This window comes from Rhipicephalus microplus, chromosome 2 (assembly GCF_043290135.1).
Source record: "Rhipicephalus microplus isolate Deutch F79 chromosome 2, USDA_Rmic, whole genome shotgun sequence".
NCBI classification, from domain to species: Eukaryota; Metazoa; Arthropoda; class Arachnida; order Ixodida; family Ixodidae; genus Rhipicephalus; species Rhipicephalus microplus.
The window spans coordinates 259,608,953-259,626,730 of NC_134701.1; the positions used below are offsets into that span (position 1 = coordinate 259,608,953).

Here is a 17,778-nt window from a genome sequence, read left to right on the forward strand (position 1 = left end):
GAAACACTTGCCTTCTTGAGCATCGCGTTGCACTGTCGGCGCAGAGTGATAAACGCTACGGTCTTTTGTGTGCCTTCTCTATTGTATAAAGCTACACATGGAAAATATCGACGTGTTGTTTTGGTGCCTCGGATATGCGCAATAATTGCTTTTTAATTTACAATCGTACAAGTATGAAGGCTGAAACTTAAGCAGTATTGATGGGTGCTGCGGATGGGGTTGGCCGTTTGACTAATTATTGGAACTTGGGTATAGGGTAATGACTTAAATACGTTTAAAATATCGTTAGCGCAGACAAACAGACAAATGTACAGACAAATGTACAGACACCCCAGAAAGACTACCGTCTTTAAAGAAAACATTATTCTTCTAACGCTGGGTTCTCGCGTGCGAAACACCGTTATCGGTGCTACGCATTGCATTTGCATTTCCTCACGATTACCTTCGTAAAGGCGGCGGCATTTTTCCGCTCACAGCCAAAGGCGCCAACGCCACGGAAATTTCTACGAAACGCGCTCTTCCACAATATCGCGTCAGTAAAAAGACTCGAGATAGCGAAACAGCGCGTGCATCGCATGCGCAATGCGTTCTTGTCGTTTTCCAGAATCCGCGGGAACTGGTGGATGATAAGCAGGCAGTCTGGCTACACTGAATCGAATTTCCAGCATTTTCAGCTGTGTTCACCGCAAGCTGCAGGAGAATATTTGTGATAGAGCGAGTGAATTCTCCCCTCCAGCCCAGAAATGTGTGGCCCTCTCTGAAACGCCGAGTTTCCAGGAAGTTGTGTTCTTGGTACGTATGTCCATGCCGTGGCACCCGTTGCTTACCAGTTATAGTATAGCGTTGAGGTTTCTTACCGGCCGCGTTCAGCCTAAACTGTTGATAGCTCACGTAGTACGTTTGTTATTTTCCTTTGCTACGCCTGTTAAGACTGAAAATAAGTGGAAACGTCAACGCAGGGAACTGTTGAGGCGCTCATTTTTCCTCGCAGTGTGCACTTAACAGCTGCAGGTTCGTACGGGAAATCGAATCTTGAGGACCAGCGTCCACTCTCCAGACCTACTTACCTGCCGCAAAATGGGCGACGAAAACAGGGAAGGTCCGACCTCCGCAACACCACGCGGGTTTTCAGAAGTCATTGTGAGTATGACCTCTGCTGATGACGGCTCCGTTACTAGCACACGAGCCCTCGTTGCATTTGCGAGTGATCCCGCGTCTGCAAACTTCGTTACAGAACCACATGTCCATCCACAAGATCGAAAGCTTGCTGTGGTTCACCCGCATGTGTTCGGTGGTGTTCACAATCCTCTACATCATTCCACTGCTCGAGTAAGTATGCCTTCACGCGCCTTACTGCCCCCTACATTTAGCGGTGAATCCAGCTTAACAGTGTTTTAATTGACAGCATCGTATACTTTTTTTTCCCCGTTCTAGTGCTAACTCCTACACCTGCTACCAGCGAGCTTTGATAAGCAGTGCTGCCACGAGTGCGCTTCGGTTACACCAGCGCATGCCGAGCATTCAGCTCTCTCGAATGTTCTTGAGCCAACTCCTGATCGAGGACAGCTGCCACTACCTTTTCTACTCCCTCATCTTCTTGTTCGCCCAGCCCATGACGTGTATCCTTGGAATGGTTTGTGTTCCTTGAAACAAAAAGGTGTTCGAAACTACGCGGCATGCCAGCGTTTTGGAGCAACCGGCATAACTGAGTCTCATAGGCAAAACTGAGTCTCATAGACAGGTCAAAAACGGGCATGGTCGTAGTGTAGGTTTAAGAAAACCGGATTTGTAGCAGCTAATGTGGTTAAATAGGCTGCATCATCGCCTGATTGGCACAAGGCTCATTCTAGTTAAACACCCGGTGCTAGCAGTGTTTAGCCCGGGAACCGAGAAGCAAGGTGGACCCCTGGCAAGCGGCAACCAAAAGAACTTTATTCCTTCTCCCCAAATCCCATATATACACTCGATTGACAGCAGTGCCTCCTTGTGGCCACATGCTACAAGGAACACTGGCAGTGCCCTCTACAAGCAGCTTGCTCCGACTCTTCTAGATTTATCATACACGTGAGTGGCATTCCGTGAAACTAGAAAAAGTGACCGTACATACTGCTTTACATGTATGACTTTCCAATGTTAGAATGAGCACGTCTGAAAACTAAAGTCCTATATGATTTATATCTTTGGTAGTAATGACAGCATTAAGGCTTAACATCTATGTGTGTACATTTGTGTGTATTATGGTCTTGCAATATATTGCCACAGAATTTTAAACGAGACGCTGTATGCAGCTTTTGACCATGCCCCCTGTGTATGCAGCTTTGTCTGCCGAAGGCATGATCAGTGAGGCACCGGCGTTACCGACCACTTGCCCAGAAAATCAGTCGATATCTTCTGCTTATGACACTATTACAGAATTAATTTTTTTTAAAGAGAATGTTAAAGATGGACATAGCCCAGCCATGCTCTGTTCGTGTTTTGTCTTCTTCAAATGTTCTCTGCTTCACTTTACCATCATATTTCAATGTGTATTAAAGCTGTATGGTACAGCTTGGTGAACAGTATTGAAAGGTTTCTTGCCAGGTTCTGGTACCGCATACTGGCAACTATAGCATGACATGGTAGGTCATCACATGGTGGAGATTTTGTCTCCAAGGTACCAAGTAGTCGCACGGCAGAGAATAGGTAGAAGTTTACAGTAGAAGTTGATGCACACTGTCGTCCTCTATGGAAGGGAACACGTGAACGCGTGGCCTGCGCTCTGCGGCGGCTGTCTACAGCACCTTCAACCGACAGCAAAATGAAACACGTTCACTTTCAGCGTCATCTGTTGCCGAAATAAAATAATGAGTTATGGCCGGTAGACAAGCGCTGCTAGATTGCGCTCTCTTTCTGCTCACGCCTGCAGTGCATAGTCCAATGCCAGCACATCAAACGTTGTTCGCGACCACAGTGCAAGATGCAGTAATCGCCTGATATGGCTCGCCGCGCGAGCGATCAAAGTAATCTAGTACGCTTGTCTACCGGCCATAACTCGTTATCTTGCTTGGTCATAGATGACTCGAAAAGCAAACGTGCTTTCTTCATTTGTCGGCTGATGGTGCTGTAGGCAGCCGCCGCAGAGCGCAGGCCACGTGTTCACGTGTTCTCTTTCATAAAGAACGACAGTGTACGCCTTTCTCTTCGATAGTCTAACTGCCAGTGAGATAGTCAGTTGCATGGCATGAGTGCCCGGCTAAAACGCACTGCCTGTGTGGTCACTTATGGCATGGGACCTTGGAAAAATTTCTGTACAGAAATGCACTATCTCACCCCGTGGGAGTGTGTCACATAGTGACAATAGTAAGAGCAGTTATGCACGTTAAAGAACCCCAGGTGGTCGAAATTTTCGGAGCCCTCCACTACGGCATCTCTTATAATCATATGGTGGTTTTGGGACGTTAAACCCCACATATCAATCAATCACAAGCTAAAGTTATGGTATTGGAGAAGGCAGGGAAGAAAAGCTGCTGAGGTGATTGGTGCTGAAGCGCGCCTGCTACCAATATGGTGTTGCAGCATTTCACTTTCTTCATTCTTCCCTAGTAGTCGGCAAGTCTGAGAAATCTTGCAGCAAGGTGCTCCTGGGACGTCCGACCCGGCAGATTCTAGCGTGTGGCCGAAGTTTTCAATGGAGCCTGGTGAGGACAGGCTTCGAAAAATATGTTTGGTGTGACCACTTACCTAACCATCTCTTTCAGTTTTCAGTATATTGTATTCTTAGCAGTTGGCTTGCATAGCCATGCCCTTCTTGCCCTTTATGTACGATTGGTGTCGGGTAAAACACAAACTGCTACAGTGGCAGCCATTCACATTGATATAGCACGCGCACTCCAGTTAATATTGTGCACAGGCGAGTAAATGCTCGCAATGCTGCCAAACTGAATCTGCCTGCCTGTTCCTTGTAATAACTGGAAGGCAAGCGCTATACCACTGCGAATGCTTGCCGCCGTTTTTCATTTGACGCCAGTAATTTGTGACACGTGCTCAAGTTTTTGAGATTATTGTTGGATCCTTGACTTATCGCTGCAGTGGTGCTGCTGCCTGTGTTTCTCTTCTCTCTGCTTCACTCCGCAAGCTTTTCACTGACCTTGCTGGACGTAAGTACACTTAATCAAAGGGTCACTAAAGTGAAAGAAAGTCACTTTAGACTGCTTCAAATCAATAAACATTTTGTGAACTATTGGTATTAGGTTTGCCATTGTAGTCCCGTTGTTAAAAGAGACATTGCTGGTCAAATTTTCATTGTGAACGTTCCCTCTGGAATGACACCTGAATATCAAGTGTCAAATAAAGGGGTAGTGAAAAAATGGGAAAAGTTTCCCAAAAATTTTGAATGAAGTTGTATATTCAGTATTACAGCCTTCTATTAAGTAAGACACTTTTAATTTCTTTCGTCGTCTGGGCTGATCTAATAGCATTGGAGGCACCATTTCACTTTCCCTGCATGCAGTCCCCATGACTATACAGCTCACATTGTACTAAGCAGCGTTCTTGCGGTACACAGATCATGTAGGGCAAAGATGACGATGAGTCTTGCGTACACTTGCAGGTGCTCTGTAGTTCCGCATTTTTTGATAAGCAAAGCGTCCATGCAGGTCTATTCTGCTAGTCTGACGTCACCTAGCTGCTGCGTATGGCTGCGGCGGTTCCATGTGTCACTTTTGGAGAGATCTTTTCACAATCTTTTTAACCCATCTCAAGCGAGTTGTTGGTTATTCATTAAGACAAATGTATTGCACTCTTTGTTAAGATAGGTAGATTGTGCGTCGTGTTCTATTGATCTGTCTTTGTGGAGTGTAGCATTATTTATCCTGTGATGATAGTGCACGAGAAAAATTGTTTTGTCTTTAGTGTCCCACATTATATATGCATTGTCAATGCTTCACATTGTCCATGCAGAAGATGGGTGGCCGTTCTGGTCTTCTTGGCACCTGGCTGGTAAATCTGCTGGACCACCAAGGCAGGAACATCCTTCGCCTTGTGGCATTCACTGAAATCTTCCTCATGCCACTGACAGTGTTCAGTGTTCTGTCGTACGTATTGAGGTTTCTTTATTGTGTTAAATGGATATTGGTTCGTCTCGAGGGCAAAGAGAGATCGAGTGGGGTTACATTGGCGCATGCAATTAATTCATGCTGAGCAGCAGCAGCACGACCTTCAGTGGCAATTTTCTATGCAGCAACATCGTGTACTGCCATGTGGAAATCTAGTTCTGGAATAAGTTCTGCTGGAACAGTGCTGTGTTTGTGAGCTCTACAAACTATTGTGACCGTGCATATTTCTGTTTTAAAATTTGTTGATTTGATTGCACCACATATGCAAGGCATTTACCAAGCCATCACTTTTTCAAAAAACTGCAGTTGTTTAAATGAATGATGTTCTAGCAATCATCTCCCCTTTATAAGCGCATTATAGAAAGCCAAATTTAAAACATACATTGGCATTAGAATTGAAATAATATGTTGGCACTGTACAGGATTGTTTTATAACAGACCAAACCATTGATTTTTCGAACAGTGGGGTCGTTAAAAGGAATGGTGTTATAGCAGACATCTCTCCTTTATAAGGACATTATACAAAGCTACATTTAGAACTTCCACTGGCATTCAGAGTGAAATAAATTTTTAGCACTGTATAGAAATGTATTTCATTGGCTGTTGTCTCGGTTTATTTGCTTATGTTTGCCTCCGAGAGGTATGCGTCAATACATGGTATGTTTGGGTTTGCAGTGGACGGAGCAGCTTGCTGACTCCCTTTGTCTACTACCGCTTCGTTAGCCTGCGTTACGCTTCTCGTCGCAATCCCTACACAAGGTGCGTACAGTCTCGTATGTCGCTGACCACTTCTTTCTCAAATACATCTGTGGCTTGAGAGCCTGTTCATGTGTAGTACAATATACAGAGCCTACAGATGTGCAAGCTCATCTGATAACAGCAGCACTGAAAAAAAGCACGTCCCTCTTTGAAACATGCCCATTAGAAGCAGTAGATCAAATTTTCCTTGGAGAGCATGAAATAGCTTGCAGAGGGAGTTCAACGCAGCACAGTGCATAAGAAAAGAAAGTAAAGCCTACATATCGCCAATCAAGTCAACTTGCTATAGCTGTTCTTTACACTCAAAAGTAAAAGCTAAGTGTAAAAAACTGTTATTATAATTTGAACCGATTAGAAATTTGTAGCCTTTTCACTTTTATTTTTGATAAACTATGCTGCATTGATTTCAAAACAGACCAGATAATCTGTTAACAGCAGACTTGGTGTATCACTGCCCCGCCGCGGTGGCCTAGTGGCTAGGGTACTCTGCTGCTGACCCGCAGGTCGCGGGATCAAATCCTGGCTGCGGCGGCTGCATTTTCGATGGAGGCGGAAATGTTGTAGGCCCGTGTGCTCAGATTTGGGTGCACTTCAAATAACTCCAGGTGGTCGAAATTTCCGGAGCCCCCACTACGGCATCTCTCATATTCATATGGTGGTTTTGGAATGTTAAACCCCACATACCATATCATCATTGGTGTATCAATCTGTTTTGAGTGATTGTATATGCTGCCTACACCAATGTTATCTGCTAGTGTATTGCGAGAAAGCCTGGCACTCATTCGATTCGTTTCGATGTATCCATGTTTAAGCTTTGTGTATTCTTATGTGAGGGCCATTTTTGTCGGCTATGGGCGTAGGTTTCTGATGTACTGATCGTACAGGGTCTGTCCACAGATTAATGAAACCGAGTCTGGTGGAAAAAGCTATTGTTCCGAATGGTACACGCTGTTTAAATTCTTTGAAATAGGCTCCATGGGCATTGATACACCGAGTACTGTACGATTTACCTGCTTTGAAGGTCCCTTGAAAGTCGGCTGCCATAACCTCATTCAAGACACTGCGACAGCCTGTTGGCTGGTGGTAGCACTGTCAAAGCAGTGACCTTGTTGGTTTCTATCTTGAGATTCAAAAACGGGCTGAACTCTCTCGTGCTCACATTAGGGCCAATGCAGCCCCGATACAGCCCTTATCTGAGCCTGGCTGACTCTCCTGCTCCCAAAGCTGAAAAGAAGCGTGAAAGGTCCCTATATCAACGGTGTTGCCAGGCCTTCACAGAGTCTTAGAGATCACGGCAGCCGACTTTCAAGAAGCCTTTGCAGCAAGGAGATATAACATTGTACAGTTAAATCTGGATATAATGAAATTAATAAATTCTCTGAAAAATTCGTTATGAAGAGGTTTTTATGATATGGAGGTTCGGTATGAAAATTCGGAAAATAAACGCGCAAATTAAACAAAAGGGGGACTGAAGGCAGAGCTAACCCCAAACACTCATTATAGAGTGAAAAACTGCATTGTTATCGCGGTAGCAATTATATGGACACTCTCAGCAGATTCTTGCTGTCCCCGCCATGTTCCGCAACAAGTCCAAATCGACAACATGCCCCACGCATTGTAACATTCACAAGCGGGTAAAAGCGCGCGAGCGCTACTGAAGCAGAGATCAAATGAGTCGGCCCATCTATATCGCCCGGAAAGTGCATAACATCACCCGCGTGTTAGAACTGCCATCGAATGCTCAAACAGAAATAAAACCACCCGTCTTAAACGAGCATGAAACAACGTGAGGAGGGGGGCGGGGCAGGCGTGCTTGCTATCTCGGCGAGTATCAGTGCGGTTTCGACGGTAAGGGACAGTCTGAAAGAGCAAACGCAATCGTTCCGGTCAAAGTCAAAGGCGCGTGATTCTCCCCACGCGCGCACAAGAATATAACCCCCCGTACTCCTTTTCGCATTTGCGGGGCAAAGTACAAGTAGGAGATAACATAAGAAAAAAAACCACCTGTGCTCGGCTCGTCATGATGTGACGAGCTGAGCACGGGCGGCTTTTTTTTTTATGTTCCCATTTATATAGGTACGTATACATATACTATACATATTGTGACGGGGCGAGGTCTAGATAGCGTCCACTGAGAATCAACAGCCGAACAAGATGTCTGTGTTGCCTCCCGCGCAAGCTCCTAACACACAGGCGTCTTTTTCATCTTCGCAAAGTGCCACGCTTGCTCCTGTCGATGATGCACCGTAACATCACTCCCCTGCGGCGGAAGCGCCGTCACGGCGCTTATTATGGCGGCGACGAACGAGGAGGGTGATACGGTTTGAGTCTGGCAACGTGTACAACGTCTGTCTGGAGTGAGGGGGTCAAAGAGGCATTGTTTAGGGGTGCGATCTCGTAGTTCACGTCACTAAGTTGTCGTAACACTTAGTAGGGGCCATGGTAGTGTGATAGTAGCTTTTCTGATAAGCCGACTTTGCGGTTTGGTGTCCAGAGAAGTACCAGAGACCCCGGCGAGAAGTGCACGCTTTGGTGGCAACTGTCATAGCAGTCTTTTTGGTGCGCTTGCGACAAGTGCAGCCGATCACAGGCAAGCCGACGGGCTGCATGGGCTCGAGAAACGACATTGCTGGCGTACTCAGTAGACAAGGGGGCAGCCGAAGGAAGGAGCGTGTCAAATAGCAACGCTGGATGTCGGCCAAATAGCAAATAAAACGGCGAATAACTAGCTGTGTCGTGCCGTGAAGAATTGTACGCGAACGTGACAAAGGGGAGTGCTTTGTCCCAGTCACGGTGATCTGGCGGAACGTACATTGACAGCATCTGCGTCAGCGTTCGGTTCAGACGCTCGGTCAATCCATTTGTCTGTGGATGATAAGGGGTGGTAAGCTTGTGCTCAGTGGAGCAGGCGCGGAGAATGTCATCCACAACACATGAAAAAAAGTACCTTCCTCGATTAGTAAGCAGCTGCCGCGGAGCACCGTGATGAAGAATGACTTCATACAAGAGAAAGTCAGCGACGTCAGTGGAACAGCTTGTCGGCAGTGCTTTAGTGATGGCAAAGCGTGTGGCGTAGTCTGTGGCAACTGCAACCCATTTATTTCCGGAAGTGGATGTAGGAAACGGGCCCAACAGGTCAAGGCCAACACGGAAGAATGGTTCCGTTGGTATGTCAATGGGCTGTAGCAGGCCAGACGGTAGCACAGAGGGGCGCTTGCGGCGTTGGCAGTGGTCGCAAGCAGTGACGTAGCGAACCACAGAACGATACAGTCCGGGCCAGAAAAAGCGATGTCGCACACGATCGTAGGTACGAGAGACGCCTAGGTGACCGGCTGTAGGTACGTCATGTAGTTGTTCTGAGAACGCTGGTACGCAGGTGATGAAGAAGCACGAGTAGTAATTCCGGGCCATGAGCGTTGAAGCTGCGACGGTACAGAATGTTGTCGTGCAGTTCGAACAGGCGAACGGAAGGGTCTGTTGGAGCAGAGGTCAGACGCTCGATGATGGATAGTAACGACGGGTTACGTCGTTGTTCAATGAAGATATCAGCCAAAGCGTGGATGGAGAGAACGCGGGGGTCTGAATCAAGGTCTGTCAAGTCGGGCGTTTCAACGGGATAACGTCACAAACAGTCTGCGTCTGTGTGCAGGCGTCCCGACTTGTAGTGGACCACGAACGAGTATTCTTGCAGACGGAGCGCCCAAGGACCGAGACGTCCAGATGAATCCTTTAGCGATGACAGCCAGCAAAGAGCGTGATGGTCCGTAACAACGGAAAAAGTTCGGCCATACAGGTAAGGCCTGAATTTCGCCACGGCCCACACTAAAGCTAGGCATTCACGCTCAGTGATGGAGAACTTCCGTTCGGCAGGTGAAAGAAGACGACTGGCGTAAGCAATCACGCGGTCCTTCCCGTGCTGTCGTTGGCCAAGGACCGCTCCAATTCTATGGCCACTGGCATCGGTCCGAAGCTCTGTAGGTGATGCAGGGTCGAAATGAGCCAGTATTGGTGGCGTAGTCAGCAGATGGATAAGAGCCAAAAAGGCGTCCGCTTGCTCTATGCCCCATGCGAAGGGAACGTCCATCTTTAAGAGATCAGTAAGCGGTCGAGCGATGTCTGCGAAGTTGCGGACAAATCGACGAAAATAGGAACATAGCCCTACAAGACTTCGGACGTCCTTGGTTGAGAGTGGTTCAGTAAATTGTTGTACTGCTCGCACCTTTTCGGGATCTGGTTGAACACCATCGGCACTGACAAGGTGGCCGAGTATGGTGATTTGGCGACGTCCGAAATGGCATATTGTAGAATTGAGCTGGAAAGCAGCTTTTCGAAAAACATCCAGAACGGCCGACAGACGTGTTATATGGCTGTCAAAGGTAGGTGAAAAGACGATGACATCGTCCAAGTAACATAAGCAGATGGACCACTTATATCCTCGGAGAAGGGAGTCCATGATGCGCTCAAAAGTTGCCGGCGCATTACACAGTCCAAACGGCATGACTTTGAACTGGTAGAGGCCGTCGGGCGTAACGAAAGCGTTTTTTTCACGATTCATGGGGTCGACGGAAATTTGCGAATAGCCAAACCGACAGTTGATAGACGAAAAGTATTGAGCACCATGGAGGCAATCGAGGGCGTCATCAATCCGAGGCAAAGGGTAGACATCTTTGTGGGTCACTTTGTGTAAATGGCGATAGTCCACGCAAAAGCGCCAGCTGCCATTCTTCTTCTCAACGAGCACGACTGGGGAGGCCCAGGGGCTGGATGATGGTTCTATTACGTCTTTAGTAATCATTTTGTCCCCTTCATTTTGAATTACTTGGCGTTCCTTGTGAGGTGCGCGATATGGACGCCGCCGTATAGGACTGGCATCACCAGTGTTGATCCGGTGAGTCACTGCAGTTGTTTGGCTGAGAGGGCGGTGGTCAAGGTCGAAAACGTCGCTATATGATGTTACCAGACTACGGAGGCTGGCAGCTTGCGCTGCAGTGAGGTCGGGAGCAATCATCTTGTTAATGTCATCTGCAGGCAGAGTGTAATTGCAGCCAAGACAGGGGGATGTAGTATCGGTGTCCAAACCAGTAACGTTGCAGCTGTCAAGTGGAGATAGGGTGGCCAAAGACATGTCTCGCAGAATAACTTGAGTCAAGAGACTCACGTTGTGTAGTGGTATAACCACTGTATTATTAGCGACGGCGACAACTGTGTGAGCAAGGGCGACGTCTCGGGCCATCAGTACGTCGACTATAGGAGTGACGAGGTAGTCACCATCGGGCACATGACGTGAGCACGACAAAGTGACATATGTAGCAGCTTGCAGAGGCAAGCGAACGTGGTGACGAGAGCATAAACGGGGAGTATAGTCAGCTGGAAAATCGGCAAATTGCGGCAGTTCAAGCTGAAGAGCACCAGTGGCACAATCAATGAGCGTAGAATGACGTGACAGGAAGTCCAAACCAAGTATTAGCCCATGAACACACATTTCAATGACGGCAAACTGAACTAATGTAGGATGACCGGCAATGGACACACGGGCCGTGCACATCCCTTGAACGTGAGGGGTCCTCCCATCAGCGACACGAAGTGTGCGGGAAGCGGCAGGCGTGAGCACTTTATGTAGGCGTCGGCAAAGGTTTGCGCTCATTACAGAAATGTGCACTCCAGTATCTATAAGGGCAGAAATAGCCACACCGTCAACGTCAACGTCTAACAAACTTTGTCTCGTCGGAAGCGTCAAGAGAGGATTTGTGGAGGGAGTCGAAAATGCAGCGTCACCTCCGGGCGCTGCACCATTCAGTTTTCCGGGTAGGCAGAAGCGGGGTTGAATGGGGACGACGGCCTGCGAGTCTGCGGTGAGCGAGATGACTGGCGACGTCCTGGAGGCGAACGCGACTGACGACCATGCGGTGACGGAGATCGGCTGTTTAACCTTCTGTAGTTTTTGGGTGGAGAAGGCTGCGTGGCAGATGCGAAGCGGGTGCTGTCCTGTCGGTAGTGAGGTTGAGATGAAGTCCGAGGTGGCGAGGACCAGCGGTAATTGCAGTAACGGACGACATGACCGATACGGTGGCAATGAAAACAAATTGGTCGATTGTAGATGGTTCTCCACGCACAGGGTCGCGAGATCGGGCCGTCAACTGCTGCTCGTGATAGGACGAGGGTGGTTGCCGTGGAGCTCGCTGCGGGCTGGGCAAAGCGCACACCGAGGGAATACCTATGCTGGCGAGTTCTTGGCGGACGATGACTTGAACCATGTTAGCTGTGAGTAGGGTCGTGTCACTTGTAGCGGTGTGAGCTGGAGCAGAGGCAATGGCTTCAAGTTCACGTCGTACAATTCGGGTCACCTGATCAGATGAATCTAGAGGTAGCGGCTGTGTTCTTGCGCGGTCTTCGCAAGACGACGTTGCAGCCGTATTCGGAAGGCGGGTAAACACGCTGTTAATCCGCCGGCTTTTCGCTTGCTCAAAGCGCCGACATTTTTTTATAATGGCGTCCACTGTAGAAAAATTTTTGCAGATGTGGAGGTTGAATGCGTCATCCGCAATCCCCTTAAGAATATGTCCAACCTTGTCAGCCTCCGGCATCTCGGCATTGGCTTTGCGACACAACGATAACACATCTTCTATATAGGCGACGTCAGACTCGGTCGAGGTCTGCGCCTGAGACGTGAGCATTTTGTTCGCAGCCATTTTTCTTCCAATCGGCTTTCCGAACAGGTCTAACATTTTCTCCCTGCACACTGCCCAACTCCCAAGTTCTGTTTCATGGTTCTCATACCGCGATTTTGCGGTTCCCCTAAGATAGAATAACAGGTTCGCCAGCATAAGAGTAAAGCCCCATCGGTATCGAGTACTCACACGTTCGTACTCTGCCAGCCAATCTTCAACGTCAACTTCATCTGGGTCGTCAGAACCGCTGAACGTGCCAGGATCCCGCGGGGGTTCGAGCACGAAGGTTGTGGTCGCAGAAGGAGATGTAGCTACCGCATCATCTCCGGCCGCAGGAACACCAGGAGCAGATGCAGACGTTGTACTTTTCGTCACCGTTGTGGAATGACCCTTCAAACGACGGCCGCTGCGAAGTTCCGTTGCGAGGCGGTTATCCAGCACCTCCACCAAATGTGACGGGGCGAGGTCTAGATAGCGTCCACCGAGAATCGGCAGCCGAACAAGATGTCTGCGTTGCCTCTCGCGCAAGTGCCTAACACACAGGCGTCTTCTTCATCTTCGCAAAGTGCCACGCTTGCTCCTGTCGATGATGCACCGTAACAATATATACAGTGAATGAAGGCGGCGGTGGCAAAAACCCAGCCGAAACTGCCCATATACATAACTGCTACTGCAATAAAAAAAAAATCGAAGCTGAATGTTGTCGGGGGACACACCATGCGTGCGCAGTGAAACTATGCACGCGCGCACGGCGTGGAAAACGAAGAGGGAACGACATGGACATAGACATGGTTACCGTGGAAACTATTGGGGGGGCACACCCCCCAATAGTTTCACAGGGGGCACACCCGCGCATTCGACTGCGGCGGCGAGAAAGGGGGCAACGCTGGCTCGTAGGGTGCAGGCCCGCCTCACGTGACCCACGTGCCCGCCGCCAAAGCGCAAAGCGGTGGCAGCGGCGGGGCAGCACCCGGAGATGCATGCTCGTACCAAAACACCGAAATGCGGTGCAAAATTATAAGATTGTCCGTGGGGAAAATTCGTTATATCAAGGTGTTCTCCCGCAGTTGCTTTGTTACATAGAGGTCGCAAATTTATGTGCTCCTATGGTGGGATGGCAGGGAATAGAAAAACTTCGTTATATCCAAGAATTTGTTATATGGAGGTTCGTTACAAGCAGGTTTAACTGTACTTGATGTATTTACACCCCAGGCAACTATATTGAAAAAATTGAAATAGTATGTACCAGTTGTCTTGATAAAGCGAACAGACCTTGTAAGAAAGTGAAATGCAAGCATAAACAACTAACAGTGAAAATCTATTCCCTTCCACTTGCGAAGGACCGTGTTTCACGAGTTGCGCCTGGTGACAGAGCACTACGCGTCGAGGCCCGGCTGCCCGATGTTGCTGAGGAACCTGCTGTTCAAGACCATAACTGTGCTTTCCCAGCTGGCACCTCCCGTCCCCCAGTGAAAGGAAGGCTGTCAGTCTGACTGGTGCCACCACCACTTTTGGACCACCAAATGGACAAGGTCGTGGCCTTAAAGAAGGCCATAGCCCTGTGCAAACAAGAGAACTGTGTGTGTGCAGTCTGGGAAGAGGGGGGCGTCATTGCAACTTTTCGTGGGTCTCTTTCCACCGTCTCTTTATTTGGTCTTGTGCACGTCGTATTCTTCAGCAGAGCTGCGGGAAGAGAATTCAAAAAAGTTAAAATCGGCGGCGTTAACTTCTGCCACACTTGTGCATGCAAGTCACGGTTGTGCGTGGTGGGATGAGTTTTTTTTTTTTTTTCTTCGAAGGCACGGGTGGCCTCAAGTCTATTTGTCAAGTGTTTTTTTTTTTTCCTCATGTGTGTTTATATTATTTGTTTGTTGCAAAATATAACTCGTAATCCCAGTAGGTGTGATTCCCACATGCCACATTTCTTGTGATGAAAAAAGAAATTAAGATAGCTGACAACGCTAAGTGTTGAAATGTTATTAGAAGGCAATGGTGTGTCGAGACTAATAGGCGCAGCTAGTCGAGCCGAGGCGTGAAGTTGTTGCAAGCTGTCAAACAAGCGTTAATGAACGAAAGGAGGGCACTAAAGATGCTCACTGCTGCCATCTTTTAAGGCCCCTGAGATATGTATTAAAGTGTGCAAGAGACTGGCATTGTTGACTTCATCCGAGCACTTTCACCAATAAACAAGCGTACAACTGCCTGTGAAGGGTTCTCGTGCTTTATCTCTCTCAAATACATTGCACTGCGTTGCTGCCTTCTTGTGCTGTATTGCATTCGTAGCTACAGGACAGTGTGTTGGCACATTATGATGCAGCAAAGCTTCAAAACAACGACAAGAATGTAGTTATTGTGCCCCCCACTTTATTGGATATCTGACACACTGTACCGCTTGCTACAACATCTCTGTCTGCCTCAGAACAGCAACACTGGTTGCCAGTCTTGCAATGTTGGATTTGGGAAGTTAAGCAGAGACCTATGCTATTTTCGCAGCCTCAAGGAAATCTTGTTTACTTCGGATACAATCCTACTTAAATTCTGCTGCAACAGTGTGTCATATTATTATTTACACTTTACTTGCTACACTGCTTGCTCAATTTTTGATTATAACTTGAAAAATGCATTAGATATGCAAGCAATGAACTGCCTGGTCACCTTTAAGCAACCTAACGATAAAATTCAGCTGAACCATCTTGTGTCGCTCGTGTTTCAATACTGCTTTGTGAACAACCCAAAGTGAGAAACTGCTTTAAATTTTCATGTTGGCCATGGTCCTGAGGAATTTTATGTCTGTACCAATTGTTGGATCCTTTTCTTTGCTCATACATGTATTTGTTATAGCTGCTAAGTTTTTGTTGGCCTAGTCTGTTGGCTTCACCATCTTGCGTCTAACCTAGAAACTGGCTCCCAATCCATTCCCCTTTCATTTTTTCACTGCAGATTAGGATATTTAATGTGATCGCAGTATTATAGGGCAAACAATGCAACAGTAAGGCTAGAACGTACCCTGCTTCAGAAGTGCGTGTTGTGTTATATTGTTACGAAATTCTCACATTTTATGTATTTTGATGTGCTCATTTCAACCATGTAATTATTGTTCTCATTCAATATGCAGTTTTGAAACTCTTAAATAGTTTCTGTATTGTGAGGAGCAAGATTTTTTTCGCAACTGGGAGCGTGAGAAAGCGAGTCAGCGTGTCACAATAACCTGCAATTAAAACTGTATGCAATGAAACAAAAATGGATGTTCTAAACCTATCTGAACAAAAGTTACGGATGGCACGTTGAACATTTGCAAGAGCGAGCGATGTCAAGCTGGGTCAAACTGGAATCAAGCTGGGAATGTGCAACATACCATAACTTTCGTTCAAATGGGCTTGCAACATCCATTCTTGCTTTACTGCATGCAGTATTCATTCCAGGTTATTGTGATATGCTGATTTGCTATACAACTCTCACAATTTATAAATTAATCTTGCTCCAAACAATATAAATATAAATATCTCATATTGTAAAAACAGCAAGTTGTACTCGGAAAATAATTGTATATTTGAAATAGGGACATGAAATTTCATAAGCTGCGAAAGTTTCATCAAAACCAATTAAATATATATATATATATATATATATATATATATATATATATATATATATATATATATATATATATATATATATATATATATATATATATATACCATGCATTTGAAGCAAGGTCTCCCTTTAAACAAAATACAGTATGCTAACTTCGAACTACTGATACACATGTCGCTGAATGAACATTTTTGAACAGAGATGTATGTAAAAAAGCTTGACATTTTGTTAACCTTTGCTTCACATGTATAAAATTAATTGTTAGCTTCTTGTTGCAGTATTTAAAATCAGTTGCACACAGTAAACATTGCTGCCCAATAATTATTTGTGATTTGATTTGAGCGTCTAATGTCTCCTGTTTTATATCTATCCACAGATTTTTTAATAAAACTTCCTGTAGAAGAAATTGCCCATGACAGAAAATGCAATTAATATGTGTTTGTTCGTCTTCTAAAGAGCTAATTGTTACTTCACAAAGTTTGCTCATTTCACTTCATTATCAAGTGCTTCAGGTTTAGCTGGAAGCTGAGCACAAGTCGAGTCCACTAACAGTAAGGCATTGCACAAGTTTTGAGAAAACTACCTGCAAGCTCTGTCAATTGTATCGTGGTCGCAGGTGATGAGCAAGGCTCTTTGTCCCCATTATGCCGTTGTAGCCTTCTACTTATAAAGGTGAGATAAATGTAGGATTTCAGGAGGTGCGAGGTTTTAGCAACTTCCTTGGGTACAGTACTTGAAGGTAAGTAGTATTGATTCAAAATTTTGAGGGCAAATAAGTGTTGCAGCACAAAGAAGAGAAACCCGCACCCCATGCGCTCCCTTAATAGTTCTCAGAAGTTTATTAGCGCTTAAAGAGATTTATATCAAAATGTGGCGCAAACTAACCCACCTAGCTATACTGTTACTCGAAAGTAACGTCCAAAATGCTTCCCACGTTATAAGAAATTCCAGTGCGTTTTGTCTCTATATATCTTGAATGTGTTACTGTAGAGCTGGGACTTTTGATTATATCGTATAAATTCATTGCTGCCCTGCTTAAATTTTGCAATTACAATATGCAATTTAGTGCAAATTTTCAGCTAGCTACCTGAACATAACACGTGTTCTGATTCACCTCAACTGATATATATATATATATATATATATATATATATATATATATATGGGTCATTTAGGTGTCTTCATGACATGGTGCTGGACCATCGCAGATTCTGCTGATAATGATTTACACGTATACACCATGGAGTACTGTGGCCAAACGTTTTTGCTCGAAAATATTTTTTGAGAACGTGAAGCCCCCTCAAAGTCCGCTTGCTTTTGCCGAAATGTGCACAATAGAAAAATAGTATATAAAATTGATATTTGCTTGCAGGAATTCGAAACAGCGCTTGAACTACTGAAGAGGTTTTGTGTAGTAGTGCTATCAAAGCAAACAAAAATTTTGGCGTTTGCCTAGCAGTTAGGCCTTTTCAAAAACCACGAAAAATTTCAAAGATTGCCATTTTTTTTTGCTATGTGAACTGGGACTCTCTTTAAGCAATATTAATAATATTGTGGTTTTCAGGAAAGCTTACTGTTGTACAAAAATGTTTTGGGGCAAATTAAACTTCGAATATTTCGGGCAAAAAATTTTAAAGTGGCAGAAATATGCGACGTGTCCCATA

General features: G+C 46.1%; 1 protein-coding gene across 2 annotated transcripts; it reads left to right on the top strand.

Annotated features, from left to right (window-relative positions):
* The first annotated feature begins 654 nt into the window (after positions 1 to 654).
* Kr-h2 (transmembrane protein 33-containing Krueppel homolog 2) lies at positions 655 to 14,236 on the top strand. Of its 2 annotated transcripts, none has more exons than XM_037421095.2 (8): positions 655 to 792; positions 992 to 1,140; positions 1,235 to 1,329; positions 1,435 to 1,619; positions 4,069 to 4,136; positions 4,939 to 5,072; positions 5,769 to 5,852; positions 13,861 to 14,236. In XM_037421095.2, the coding sequence occupies exons 2-8, from the start codon at positions 1,078 to 1,080 to the stop codon at positions 13,991 to 13,993; spliced, it is 762 nt and encodes a 253-aa protein (XP_037276992.1). In that variant the 5' UTR covers positions 655 to 792; positions 992 to 1,077; the 3' UTR covers positions 13,994 to 14,236. The 2 variants fall into 2 exon arrangements, with proteins under 2 accessions (XP_037276992.1, XP_075736523.1); XM_075880408.1 differs by having other exon boundaries at positions 659 to 792; positions 1,006 to 1,140.
* Positions 14,237 to 17,778: the final 3,542 nt, after the last annotated feature.

What these genes read in the sequence shown, in the direction of transcription:
- Kr-h2 (XM_037421095.2), top strand. Translation starts at nt 1,078, where the DNA reads ATGGGCGACGAAAACAGGGAAGGTCCGACCTCCGCAACACCACGCGGG. An exon ending in GCGGGTTTTCAGAAGTCATT is followed by an intron (nt 1,141 to 1,234) that starts GTGAGTATGACC and finishes ACTTCGTTACAG; the next exon opens with AACCACATGTCCATCCACAA. An exon ending in ACAGTGTTCAGTGTTCTGTC is followed by an intron (nt 5,073 to 5,768) that starts GTACGTATTGAG and finishes TTGGGTTTGCAG; the next exon opens with TGGACGGAGCAGCTTGCTGA.